The sequence below is a fragment of the Lactuca sativa genome, chromosome 2 (genome assembly GCF_002870075.4).
Source record: "Lactuca sativa cultivar Salinas chromosome 2, Lsat_Salinas_v11, whole genome shotgun sequence".
In the NCBI taxonomy this organism is placed as follows: Eukaryota; Viridiplantae; Streptophyta; class Magnoliopsida; order Asterales; family Asteraceae; genus Lactuca; species Lactuca sativa.
Window position 1 is genome coordinate 228,463,515 of NC_056624.2, and position 15,269 is coordinate 228,478,783.

General features: G+C 40.8%; 1 protein-coding gene across 1 annotated transcript; it reads right to left on the minus strand.

Annotated features, from left to right (window-relative positions):
* Positions 1-12,158: 12,158 nt before the first annotated feature.
* Positions 12,159-15,235, minus strand: LOC111903242 (uncharacterized). The gene is made up of 5 exons (XM_023899018.3): positions 14,756-15,235; positions 14,560-14,684; positions 13,872-14,415; positions 13,316-13,761; positions 12,159-13,165 (listed from the first exon to the last, which is right to left on the minus strand). The coding sequence occupies exons 1-5, from the start codon at positions 15,051-15,053 to the stop codon at positions 12,497-12,499; spliced, it is 2,082 nt and encodes a 693-aa protein (XP_023754786.1). The 5' UTR covers positions 15,054-15,235; the 3' UTR covers positions 12,159-12,496.
* Positions 15,236-15,269: the final 34 nt, after the last annotated feature.

Genomic DNA, 15,269 nt, shown 5'->3' on the forward strand with positions numbered 1-15,269 from the left:
ACCCGCTGACCATCTGATGCCTCGTCTACACGTATGGACGAAGGACCACCCACCAGGTCAAATTATTGGCAATCCATCCACAGGTATCCAAACTCGATCTGCCAAGGACTTATCTGATCACTGTCACTACGCAGCATTCATGTCCGCAGTCGAGCCACGATCGATCAAAAAAGCATTATTGGAACTTGATTGGATTTCTGCAATGCAAGAAGAACTGGAAGAATTCAAAAGACACAAAGTGTGGCAACTCGTTCCCATACCGCAAGGTTATACTATTGTTGGAACAAGATGGGTGTTCAAGAACAAGTTAGATGAATCTAGTGCGGTTATCAGAAATAAGGCAAGACTGGTTGCAAAGGGGTACAGTCAACTGGAAGGTGTTGACTACGATGAAACATATGCTCCGGTGGCAAGAATGGAAGCCATTCGAATCTTTTTAGCATATGCTGCCCACAAAAACATCAAGGTACACCAAATGGATGTTAAGAGTGCTTTTCTCAATGTGGACTTGAAAGAAGAGGTTTATTTTCAACAACCTCCCAGCTTTGAAAGTACTGAATTCCCTGACCATTGCTACAAGATTCAAAAGGCAGTCTACGGTCTGAAGCATGCTCCAAGAGCTTGGTATGAGACTCTTTCTTAATTCATAGTCTCTTCAAGCTACAAAAGAGGAGTGATTGATCCCACGCTATTTAGAAAAGCAAACGGTGACCACCTTATGCTTGTACAAATATACGTGGATGATATCATCTTCGAATCGACTGATCGAGGAATGGTGGATGATTTTTCTAAGCTCGTGACAAACAAATTTCAAATGAGCATGAATAGATAGATTAATTTCTTTCTAGGCCTTCAAATCAAACAAATTCAGCAAGGGATATTCATTCATCAAGAGAAATACACCACTGAACTATTGAAGAAATACTCTTTGGACAACTGCTCCTCGGCTAAGGTCGATATGGCCTTCGGATATAAGCTCTCTACTGATCCCTCTGGCGAATCTGTGGATCACAAGACTTATGGAGGTATCATTGCCTCTCTTATGTACCTCTGTAACATCCCGAAATATCAAGAGTAGAGTAGAAGGGCTAAAAGAGTAATTTGGGAAAGAGTGACTCGGCGAGTCCATGGATGGACTCGGCGAGTAGAGTCGCGATTTGGTCGCGTGTTAAGTAGCCGACTCGGCGAGTCAATGAGATGGACTCGGCGAGTAGGCGCTGAGTGAAGAAAACCCTAATTCTCGGGGTTGAACCCTATATAAAGAACATTATGTTTTCCTCCCAGCCTCTTTATCACCCTTGAGTCCAAAAAACCCTAAAAGTCATGGAGAAGCACCTTTGTTGAGCAATTTGGAGCTTGAAGAGGTGGTTGTTGAAGAGATTCCTAAGAAGAAGAGGCTTGGATCAAAGGGCTTTGCAAGGATTCGGGATAATCTTCTTCTAGAGCTTCCTTTTGAGTGCATTGGCGGTTGTCTAGTGGTGGAGATCGTATCAGTGATCGAAGCAGTTCGGGTTATCTGTTCAGTCGGCAGTTTCAAGGTGAGTTATCCTCACTATATCAACAGGGTCTAAGGCACCAAGGTCGGCCCTTATCGGATTGAGATCCGGGTAGTTGTTGTTATGTTGTTGCTATGTTATGTTTGCATCCTGAGAGCTAGGATGGTATATGTTAGAGACCTGTTTGAGATCGGTATCCTGAGAGATAGGGAGATGCTATGCTAGTGACCTGTTAGGTCGGTATCCTGGTTAGGAGGATGATATGCTATGTGATCTGTTTGATATGCCTGTTGACTGTGAATTGCTATATGATTGTATGTATATGTGCACATGGTTGTTTGGACTGGAGTTGGGTTGAGGCGGGTCCTGCTGTGTGCTGTAGGCCAAGATACCCAGGGCGGACCGGTTGTCCCGAAGGCCCAGCGAGCGGCCCAGATAGGCTGTAGGCCCCGAAAGGGCGGACCAGACTTGCCGAAGGCTCGGAGAGTGGACCAGAGAGACTGAAGGCCCGGTGCGGGCGGACCAGTCATACTGTAGACTCAGAGAGTGGACCAGGTGGATTGAAGGCCCGGGAACGGGCAGACCAATCACACTGCAGACTCGATGCATGTAGATAGACTCGGAGGGTGGACCAGATGGACTGTAGGCCGGTGCGGCGGACCAGTCACACAGTAGACCCGAAGTGTATGGCTGTTCTGTGATCGGATATGTTATGGCATGTTATGCGTGTATAGTATTTATGGTTGGTATTTTGGGGATATCTCACTAAGCTTTCGGGCTTATAGTTGTGGTTTCATGTTTTTCAGGTTCTTCAGGAGATTGTGGCTAGGCGAAGGCGTGATCGTACCGCTCCTCGTGATTTTGTAGTATTGTGATTCTGGGAACACGTTCATTGTCTTCCGCAGAAGCTGAATATGTGGCCGCAACCAGCTGTTGTTCTCAAGTTCTATGGATGAAGACACAACTGTTAGACTACGAATACAAAATGTTGCGGATACCAATCTACTGTGATTCTGAAAGTGCCATAGCGATTTCTCATAATCCTATTCAACACTGCAAGACAAAACATATTGAGCTACGGTATCACTTCATTAAAGACCACATTCTAAATGGTAACATCGAACTCATCTTTGTCCCTACTCATGAAGAGATTGCTGATGTATTTACAAAAGCACTTGACTCTACCAAACTCAATGTGTTCTTACAAATGTTAGGGATGATGAATCCGGACCCACAATTCTTCTTGAATTTATAGGTACCGCAGACCTTCTTGGTCTCCATTGCGGTCCTAACTGAAAGTTATGTATAATAGATGGTTTTGACATATCTTGTGTACCGCAGTCTATGTACCGCAACCATATATTATATCTATCATTCACGGGTCTTTCTTATTTGTTATTTCTAACTTCTTGTACAAGTGCTCTTCTCAGTTTTTCCCACTGTAGTCATCCGCAATGACAAAGAAGCCATCCGCAATGACAAAGAAGTCATCCGCAATGATGTGTCCATCCGCAGTCACACAAATTGATTTTCAGACTGTTCATTCTTTTTCAAATCAAAAACCAAAAAAAAAATTAGTGTGCTATTTAATGATCATTCATTAAATAATACATTACATAAAAACATTCCTTTGAGATAATGTCTCATTCTTTTTCTCTAAACCTCGTGTCAGACCTATTTTAGGTATGATGACAAAATTAAAGATTTTCCAAATCAAATCCTCATGTCAGACCTATTACCCCCAACCCATCACATCCGTTAAACTTCCCCTTTATCCAACGAATTAATCTCCCCCTCCACACGTTCTCAAGACGTGATACAAATCTGACATTTCATTAAATGCAGAGTCTCTTTTCTAGTTAATCCCAATTTTAGTCTTTATCCCTCTCTTGTCAATATGTGGCTAAGATTAAAGATGTCAATTCAAAAGATAAACCCAAACGTTTTTTACCCAATTTCACTTAGGTAAAAAAAACATTTCCCGCTCCATTAAGCCACTATAAAATCCTTTTCTTCTCCACAAAGAAACGTTTACGCTCTCAAAACTCTTAATCAATTCTTGCATTCTTCAAAGCTCTCTCAAACTCAACAATGGTGAAATCCGGTGTGTCAAAGAAACAATCCAAAGCATTTGGATCAGTGAACCCTACTGGTTCAGACTCTCCCATAATTGCTTCAAGCAATTTCAGATCCATCTTTGAAGAACACCCTTCCTACAATCCTCCCACAAAACTCATGATCAAATTCCTGAAGAATCACCCTCTTTCTGGTCCCTTTGACGCTTTCACAGATGTTGTTCCAATCTCAACCCTCTTTAAATGTGCCTTTTCCGCCTATCGCCGACTCGAAAACCCGCAAGAAGTTCATCTCAATCTGATTAATGATTCTTTGGTCATTCTGTCCAAAGGAAAGTTTCTTACTGCCATTAACCTTCTGATTCATCCTTCCATCAAGATTTTCACTCTATCAATGGCGGACATCACTTCGGCACTCTATCAGATGGGTTTTCAGGAAAAGATCAAAGGCATTGGCGAGTTCAAGAAGAACCAATTGCTTGCGGTCTGGCAGTTCGTGTGCCACTTCATCATCTGCAGCCTATCCGGCAGAACCGGAGGCACTGACAACATGGGCGTTAAACTACTGGAACTGGTTTGGAGTATCTTCACAGGCCACGATGTGAACTACGTACAAATCCTTTGGGATGATTTTCTACAATACATTCCCAAGGAGAGCCCAAGGCAGAACCCAACCGAACTTACCTTTGCTAGGTTCTGGTCTCTCTGCATCTCTAACCTACATGCGGACGCAGGGATAGACATGGGCAGTGACATCAACTTCTTCGTCACCAAGGATCTAAAAAGGTACAATCCTTCCTCTGATCAAACAATCTTTGGTCCAATCCGCAGACTCCCTACCCATATTCTTTCTACCCTTGGTCTTGAGACTGCTGATGTCTCAGACCACATTGAGGCTACGGAAGGTATTGACCTATACCTTCCTACCCCGCCTTTTCCATCTGCAATCATAAACCCTGAAGGTACCGCAGTCCCTTCCTCTACAACTCTTTGCAACGTCTCTCATTCCCAAAGACGTAAACATAAAGTTTTAACTCTTCATGGACCCCGCAACACAAAGAAATTTGGAACTCCTAAAAAGGATGCTTCCAAACCCTCCAAACCCTCAAAGAAAAGAAAAACACCACCCGCAATCACAACTGTTGAACCCAGTCGTCATGACTGCAGCAGTGATTCTTAAGAGGACAATCAACCCATATCAATTCTCAAGAAACGAAAAACTGATCCTACTAGCCAAATGCATGACCGGACCGATACCTCAACCTCTCTACAGGCTCTGGTAGTCCTTGGGATGCCTGCACATCCATTCGAAACCACTATCTTTTTCCTTTCAGACTCAGAAAGTGAGTCTGAATCACAACAAAGAGGAGACTCCCCAGTTTATTCCCAAAGGGATAATACTGGCTCTCGCCCTAAAGTCTCCAGGGCTTCCCGACTGCATATCTTTTCACCCGAGGAGTTAAACTCCATCCTTTTGAACGTAACCCAAACAATTGAAACACATTCCCAACCGCAGGGCACTTCTTCCGCCCATGCCAGAACTGAGTTGAGGCCAAACATGACCACGGGTCAAGGAGACCAAGGAAGCTCAGGAAATCCTAATATGCTTTCATTAGAAACAGGAGGTTTAGGCACGGTGAGCACAAATGTGCAAGGATCCGTGAACCCAAGGGATACCTTGGTGCGTTTACAAGGAATTAACGGTGAAAACTCGAGTGATTCTTGGAGAAAGTATCAACCCTCAAATGAGGCTGAAGCCAAGAAATATGCCTCTTTTCGTAGGGCATTCCAAGCTCGCAAGGATCAGCAAATCAAACAACAGCAGCTGAAGGAACAGGAAATACAAGTTGTGGCTAAGTATTGCGCAGATGCCATTAATAATGCCAATAATGTAGCCACCATCCTCAAAGTTCAAGATTGGATGACACAGATGGTTGAAACCTTCCACAAAACTCAGGAAGCCACTGCAGACCAACACGTCTCCCAAGTTCCTCCCACTCCCACTGCTGTAGGTTCACAAGATGAAGGACCAGAAATTGAAGTGAGTTCTGATCCCATCTTTGGTTTTGATGATGCTGAACTTCAAGAGGTAAACAAACCCTCTCCTTCTGATAACGACCTAATGATGTTTGATGAAGACGAAGAATCCAGTGGTTCTCATCACTCAACTTCCAAGCCCAAAGAGAAGAAGAAGAAGAAGAAGAAGAAGAATGCGGTAACCAGGAAGGATTTCCTAAGTCTACAGGCCAAGGTTGATCAAATCCTTGCTGCGGTCAAGCTAAATCAACCGCAACCAGAAGACATACCTGGGCCGCAGTCCCTAATGGAAAGGATTGAACGTCTTGAAACAAGAGAGAGAATGGTTGCAAAGCGTATCTCTCTAAAGGTAGAAATGGGGATTAGGTCTCTTGACAATAATCGTCAAGCTCACAAAGAATTTATCGCTACTGTGGAACACCTCATCTCTGAGGTTACCGCAATCAAAACAGATCTCCAAGCAGCCATTGCGGATCAAGCCTCCCACTCTGAAAAATTGATTGCTGAGACTCATACTGCTTATGAGTCCGCAATCTCTGTTCTTCAAACTACAATCAACCAACTGCAGCGATCTCTGTCTACCAACTTCCATGGTCCTGAAATCCTTCACCTCACCAAGGAGATCTACAGCCTACTCTTCAACCCCTCCATCCCAAATAATCAATAACTGGCCGAAGCCCTCAAAGCTCAATTCCAAGAGGTGTATGCCAAGGTTGATGGCTTTCGTCAATGGCTTGAGGAGGCTCCGGGTCTGAACTCCTCAAGAGGGGGAAGTGAAGAAGAAGTCCATCATTCCAACCACTCCATCTCACAACATCAAACTCCCCCAGTCACTACTGAAAAAATTCCCACACCACAATCTTCACTGCAACCATCTCATCACACTCCACCTCACAACTCTCCTCTTCAAGTTGAAAATACTCCAGAAAGGTCAGAGACTCCCCCTCACTTCAAAAACCTGGTGGAGTATATGTCTTCTCCGAGTTCAAATGACTCACCTGCCACTGCTCAAAGGAAAAGAGATTGGAAGGCAGCCAAACTCGCTGAAGAAGTATGGAGACTTTGTGGATTTGACACTATCATGGACGAGTCCTTGATAAATTCTTGGGTCAATCCCCACTGAAGATTTCTTGATGATGACTACATTCCACACCTCACCTATGCGGGATCCCCTTCAGATGGATACTAGGATGTCACAATCTCTCCCAATGCTAGATGCTTCACTGTATTTGAGCAGTTCGACCGCAACCTTCCAGATGCCAAAAGACTGACAATGGAGTTTGAGAGACTTAGCCAATTTTTTGATAAGCATGCCTCTCCATTTGAAAACATATGGTCTAACGATAGACCATCAGCAGTCAAGAACTACAAGATTAGGAAGTTTATGAAGGCTGACTTCATCCAGTACACTCTGACCAGAAAGGAACACGACTACGTCCGCACCCAGACTGATTTTCCTTGCATGAATCCGGAAAAAATCTTTCTCATAGCTAAGGTGTTTCAACACAATTCTGAGAAGCACCCGCAGATGAAGATTTCACTAAAAAGGGCTAACACTTTTTTGAAGGAAACAGTCTGTGACTTCGCCAAGATCGACGCACACATTCACCCCACCATTTCCAAGATAGTCGATCTGCCACCACTTGACCCCGCACCGATGCCTACCGAAGGCTATGAAGAAAGATCTTTAGGTGCAACCAACTATCCTGAACTTGGAGTCATTTTCAAAAGGAAGACAAATAATGTGAAATACTTCATTCCTATGACTGCCATGCATCGTCTCACTAGAAAGCAACTTGACATCTGCCAAAACGCAGTTGAAAAATCCAAGCACACCACCACAGAGGTCAATTTCGAGATCCTTAGAAGAATCAACTGGTTGGAGAACATTAGGAAGTTTTGGTGGATTCTGATCAAGTTTCTTAAACTTGATAGGTGATCAAAAGTTAAAGAGGTCACTTAGGGGGAAATTGTTAAATCATAAAAGTGACCCTCTTGAACTTCAGCTACCGCAGCCTCCAAGCCACCGCAGTCAAGCCGCTTCATCAGCAATCATCAACCGAAGTCTCTACTACCGCAGTCTCTATCTACTTTATGTTACTTTGTCTTTTCTGTAATACACTCTATTGTCCAGTATGCCTTACATGGCTGCTCTTAGAGTTGTAAACTAGTAATCCTCGCGAGTCTCTATAAATAGAGCTCATTCTCATGTATTCAACAGGCATCGCATCTAATTCTAATACACATCTCAAAAGTTTTCTTTCTATCTTACTTGTTCACTCTTCTTACTTTCATAATCAATCATAACCTCTCTTCGGAGCAAGTCCTTTGTGACTTAATCACTAATTTTGATCTCACTTATTAACTTGGCTTGAATGCATTCCTTGTTATGAATCAGCTTATGTGTATACATGATATAACAATTGTTGTCATTTATATATCTTTACTTTTCCGCAACTAACTCTCTAACATCTAACTCTAAATATTATTGTTGAGCTTTTAGATCCTTCGAGATTAACTATTCCGCAATATACTTGTTCTAATGTTTGTTCAAGTGTGTCTCAAAGTTTTTCTCTCAATATCAAGGATGCAGTTCGCTCCTCGAACTTGGCAATTAGTCTGCCAATGATCTGATCCATAATGACATGCAACTCTTCCTGTAATATCTATGAAACCTCAGTGACAATCATCTTTCATATCTGATCATTAGTCAACCCTGACCTATCTAGGCCACCAACTCCAAATCCTGAACCAAATACTCTCGTGAACACCATACTGTAAATGAACCAAAATATATCAGAAAGGCCACAATCCAAACCATTTCAACCATCATAGAGAGACTATACCCTCGGGGTTTGTGACTCCCTTGTTACGCATACGAGTCATGTGCTTTTAGTAGTACGAGTCCATACTACCATCCATACCTATCCGTATTTGTCTCAATGGATCATCACAAATTACCCAAAAACAATCCTTTCAATTAGATTACGCATACATCTTATCCTCACCCTTTCAAGAGTGGCTAAACATTCCTTAGTTAGCCTGCTACACACACTCACCCATAATGATACTTTTAACACCCGCTAAATAACACACCATAGGTACACACTCCCTAGGCTATCCTAGGATCCTCACCTCACCCTGCCATCAGCTGCCGAAAGACTTCAATTGGTTCCAATTAACTACTTCATGAATATAGTTACATGCAACATAACTTAAATAATATTAGATTGAAAGATCCAACCCTATAACGGTTGGACTCTAACAAGGGTTGCATAATAGGATCAAATCCTTCACTCTAAGACTATTTAACCCATACAACATGTGACTTAACGTATTTAGTTAGTAGTTAATTCACACCCGAAAGAGTCCTACAAGTAACAAGCAAGCAACATTCGAGCATTAAAACTCTATAAGAATAAGGCATCATAATTCAGGCAATTCTATAATGCAGTTCTTAAAGATCCCTACACTGCAACTAACATGTAGTTCTATCATAAGTAAATAATAGTGTGGGTATCTTGGGGTATATTTTCTTGCTCTTTCTGATCGTACACATCTCATCCTTCCTTTGTTATCTTGTAAAACAATTTGGAAACTTGAAAACAATTTTGAAAACTCTTATAGATCCTTTGTTTGAGTCTGGATTCACATGAATGCTTATCCAATTCTCTTAAATCAGGGCTCTGATACCAATTTGTAACATCCTAAAAATCATAGAAAATTTTCAAATTTTCAAATCAATCCAACGACCACAATAGTTACAAAACATTGTTTCCAAGAATAATAGGAACAATCAGAGTATCTTAAAATCCAAAATCATAAAAACCAAAAGGATGTCACGATCATGCCTTTGCTTTTCCTCGATCGTCTGAAGTACCTGAAATAATAAACTGAAAATGTAAGTCCACACTTAGTGAGTTCCCCCAAAGTACCTGAAATAATAAACTGAAAATGTTACAACATATGTAACATATACAATCATGCATGCTAGGTCCAATCAGTCATCGGACTGGAATACCTTCGGGTCCACAGCCATCGGGTTGGATTACCCCCGGCTAAATCAGTCATCGAACTGGAATCCCACTATACGACAGGTCCAATCAGTCATCGGACTAGTATACCCTTGGGTCCATAGCCATCGGGTTGGATTACCCCCGATCAGTTGCCTCATACACATAATAGTTTAACCTCAACCCCAAGCCATACTATGTCGACAGATGAACCAGATAAACATATAAACAATCAACAAACAATAAACACATCTACATATCACTATCGCATGGCACATCCTAAATATTAGGATACAAATTTAACATATCACTACAACATAACAACATCCTATATACCAGGATATAAATCTAATAGATCACTACATCATAACAACATCCTATATACCAAGACACATAACCTAGTGGCCCGACATTGCCTGACTGCCTTCGACCTAAAAGTATAATGAGGAAAACTCACCTCTCAATCCGAAATGATAGCTAAACAGGACATTGCTTCACAACTCAGCTCTACCAGTCACCTATACATCCAATAGTGACCAAACTCAACCATAACTGAAAATACCCAAAATACCCGTAGGTCAAAATCTGGTCAAAGTCAAAAGTTAAAGAAGTCAATCGAGTCAACTCAGCTGAGTACGCCTAACGTACTCATCTTGTACGCACGACGTACTTGGGGTTTGACCAAAAAGCGGGTTGTCGACCACGTACGCGCAATGTACTCTAACGTACGCCCAACGTACGTGCCAACCAACTTCTCCTTCTATTAAGAGCTTAATCCCTTAATGTCTTTCATCCAAAATCCAAATCTAGACCCAAAATAACCTCTTAAGCCATAATGTTTCCAACTTTATGACTTTACATGGCTAGGAAGGGCTCAATACTAAAACCCTAACTTCTTAACTCATTAAGACATTATAACCCATACATGGAAGAAAACTAATGACCAAGATTGCATTTTTATGACCTTAGACACTCCAAAACTTCTGGAAGGACAATCCATTTGGGTCTAGAGCTTGACATACCCAAGAACATCAAGGTGTAAATTTTATACCTTCTGGAGATGTAGGAGGGTGCAAAAATTCCAGTTCCAAGATTGCTCCAAGCTTCCAAGATATTCTCCTTTCCTTCTCCTTCCTGTATGAAAACCATAACACACACTAATGGTTCAAGGATGCTCAAAAATGGATTAGGGTTAGCTAGGGTCGAATATGGAGGTGGAGGCTAAAGAACGAAGAGGTTTCAAAGAGTTAAGGATGTTTAAATAGGGTTCAAAACCTAAAATCTAGGGTTTGACCCCTGACCTTGTATGCCCAGCGGTACATAACGTACGCCCAACGTATGCATGCGGGCTCCACTTTTCATTAAAATGACATTAGGGACTAAATTTGCAACCAATTCTCATACCAAGGGTCAAAATGTAAAATAACTGGAAATTGAGATGTTACATGGGCTTTGGGTTGTATGATTCGTATGTGGCGACATAGGATCGCCATGGTTGGACTAAGATGTGTTGGCGTCGGTGTTGGAGTGTGAGGATGAGAATAGTCGGAATCATCAAGAAATGTGTAGGAAGGTGCTTTATTCGGTGTCATTGACCCAAATGGAAAAACAGTTTCATCAAATACCTCATGATGAGATATGATGATTTTATTTGTCTCAAGGTTGAGACAACACAATATCATTTGTGGTTCATTGGGTAACCAATAAAGATGCATGAAATTGATCTTGGAAAGAGTTTATGAGAAGCATCAATATATATGATGGAAACAAAAACAATCAAACACATATATATGGTCATAAGATAAGTGTTTATTGTATAGTTTATAAAATGGAATGTCATTATTGAGGGTGGTCGATGTAGAATGTTTAGAAGATAAGCCGCCATATGAAGAACTTCGGTCCAATAAGTGGGAAGAAGTCGAGCATGTAATAAAAGAGTGTGAATTGCATTATTTAAAGTATGAAGCATGCATTCAGATTTTCTGTTTTGTTGAGAGGTGTAAGGACACAAAAAACGAAATTGGATACCGTTTTGAGAAAAAAAAAATAATGAAAGTTTTGGTTGTTATATTCACCTCCATTATTGCATTGAAAGGAATTGATATAAGTTTTGAATTGGTTATTGAAAAATTTCTGAAAATACATAAATTTGTCAAAAATATTGGAATTGGCGTGTGTATGTATTATTAATATATAGTTGACTATATAGTAATAATTCATACACATAATAATATTATGCTAACAAGGTGAAATTGTGGGTTCATAGATTTGGGTTTTTATTTATTTAAATTAAAATTTTGAAATTTAAAACTAATAAAAAAAAAAGTAATCATGGATAAATTTGTGATTTCAAATCATTTTTGTTACAAAATGAACTCATATGGACTAACCGCACAAGAAATTGAAATCACGGGGACAAACATATAAAAGTTTTAATAGTTATCATTTTGATGTTAGTTCATACAAATCACATGAACCAATGTTATAGAACGTATGAAAAGGAAATGATAATATTTACATTGTTTTATAAACTGAACTTACAACCGATTAATGTTTCATATATTCACATAACTCAGCATTGTTTACATTCTTGTTTTAATCGATGGAAGCACGCATGGAGAATTAACAAGTTTTAGAAGCAACAAGAAAGTGGCACACAACTTAACTAATCTAAAATGTAATGTTTACAAAGGGAAAGAAACATGAAGCTTAATTGTGACTCTTTAGATGGCCTTGTAAAGCTGAGGGATGTGTCCCTTCTTTTTGAGCCATATCTTAAAACACTTTGAGTTCCGTTTCTTTTTTACTTTGGACCCCTCACGTGCACCCCTTAACGAATGGCATCTGATCACGTGAATGAACCATGTGACCTCAGTCAGATCCTGCCTCCGCAACCAACGTGCCATATTATCCCTGCCATCTCATTCACCAGCGTGTCAACCATGTCACGTTCCATCTCCGCCACCAGCTCCTCCGCCTCCTCCTCAAATGCTATCTCTCCGACCAACTTAGTGCAGCTCCTCATGTCACCCTCAATCACCGCGTCAATATCTTCCAACACCCGGCAATCTGCCGCGGGAAAAGAACTAACTTTTTCGCATAACTTTCCGATCAGTTCCGACCCGTACATTTTATATGAATTCCGACCCGCCGCCCACGGTTTAAAACTTATGTAAGGCTTCAAGATATCCACAAGAAGCTCGTCTGCTACATCGAATATGAGTTTCCGAGTGATGAAGTTGGTGGTGACTGTGGGGTTAATGAGTTTTTCCAACTGATGGAAAATTGAAGGGTGGAGAGGGTGGGAAGGGGAATACCAATGGGTGACGGAGATTGGGGTGGTTTTTTCAATTCCGGCGTGACTGAGGATTCTTGAAATGTACTCAAGATGGTCGGAAACCGAACGACCACCGATTGTGGTGGTGGTGATGGCGGCCACACCGTTACCATTACTACTGACGTTATCTTGGAACCAGAGCTTGTGGGTCTCTTTGTATGACCGGCTCTGACAACTAGGTAACTGTGTGATGCTCTCTAATGGCACCTGTAAATATCAATAATATATATCTCGTAAAAAATTTGAAAATCAAAATATAAAATATTAAGTATTCGAAAATGGCGAAAACAAAAGAAAATAAAAAAGGTAAAAAAATATATATATAAAACACTGTTGGTACTAGGTAAGGCAATGTACTTGTTTTTGAGATAATGTTGTTGAAGAAGGAGACGCCATGTCTATGTCTTTCTTGAAAGAAATAAATTTTGTTGTTGTGTTGACATTCACAAGATGATTTGATAATGGAGTTGACTTCTTGTTGCATTTCTTCGTAAATGGTTCTTCTTGTTGATGCACTTTTTTCAATCTCAAATCATATTTTTCACTTGCGATCCTCTTGCATTTTTGCACTTTCATGACCGGATTCTCCTGCTTCACCACTTGTACTTCCTCTTTGATCAATGGTGGCGATCTGCTTGATGATAATGACGATGGACGTTTCATAACTTCTGTAGATGATGATAATGGCGAAGTTTTTGCTGAATTTGAGATGGGTTTGTTTAAATTGTTCTTGATCTCCAGTAATTTGAGCCTCGATGAGCAAGATAATGGAACTGGTTCATTTTCTTTTGCTCGTACATGTCCTGAAAAGAATTTTATTTAAACTGTTTCATATATAATACGTTTCCTAATAAAAAACTTGTTGTCATATACTCATATATATATATATATAGGAGTATAATTCAATTCGTACCTTGATCATCGAAATAATTAATGGCGGATGGTGGTGGTGATTGTCTCTTCGGTTTGAGTACCACAAGACACTCATCTCTTCTATGTTCTTTCCTTTTCATGGTGTTGGTAATATCGGCACCAACTCTCCTGCTGATATTTTCCCTAACTTGTTGCGCAATCTGCTTCGCATACTCGCTTGTACTCGACTCACCATATTTCCGCCTGTTTTCTTTGGTGGTTTGGAGGGAAAGGCGGTGGTGATAGTCCACTTCCGTCGACGGCCTGGCTGCGGTCGATATCCTTGGTGTCGCCGGCAAGGAGTGCGTACTAATCTTATGTGATGATAATTTTGAAAGAGGGTTTGATGGGGTGGCATGAGAGGAAGAAGATGAAGGTCTTGGAGATGATAAAGAAGTTCTAGGAGATGAGTTTTCAGGAAGAAGATCAAGACCCATTAATCTTGCAACAAGACTTGGTGTTTTTGAACCAGGAGAACTGCTGCATTCGGATGATACTTCATCCATTAATCTTGATCTTTTTGTTTTAATTTGAATTCCACCAACCTGTAAAATTATTAATTTTGAATTAATAATGAATCCAACGACCCATTCGCAATAAACGATAAACAATAATTACCACCATCATGACTTGCTTTACAATATTATCGTTTATTGAATAAAAATAAAAAAATTTAAAAAGAAACTTACAGGAATGATAAAGTCTGTTTCTTGCTTAACTTTTGACAATGATGATGAAGAAGAAGAAGAAGCAGCTTGTTGGACATTGGGTTCTTGTTCCTCTAACTCCAAGCTGTTCCTGGGTGCTTCCACGCCTATAATTTACACTGTTACAATTCTGCATAAAATACGATCAAACGAGAGAGAAAAAGAGAAAGAGGGTTACCTTTGAGGATAAAGTTGGGTTCTTGAGGGATATTTATGGAAGAATCGGAGATGATCAAGGAAGGTTGGCGAAAGGGAAAATGATGGTGTTGGATATCAAAGAGATGAAAAATGGCACTCATGCAACCACCCGATGAGGATGAGGAAGAAGGAGAAGAAGAAGAAGACGTGGGTCTGACTCCACCTCTTTTTCTTGATTTTCCGGCGGACTTGGTGTTGGTGGTAGAACTTGAAGAGTGTTTGGTAGTAGCATTATAATCACCGTCAGGAACCTTGCAGAGCAGCCAATGTTTTCCCATGGTGTTGAAATTTAGAGTGAAAATATTTGATGATGGAGATGGATTAGGAAAATGACATGGGGAAGTGGTAGTGTAGTAGGATTATGGGGACCGAAAAAGGCGGATCCTCCATGAAAAAGCAGACTCCGACAGTATCATCGCTCTCGCTCTTTCACTAAAATATAAACACAGCCAAGATGACGAAATGTTACAGTACTCTGCGTTGATACCACTGCT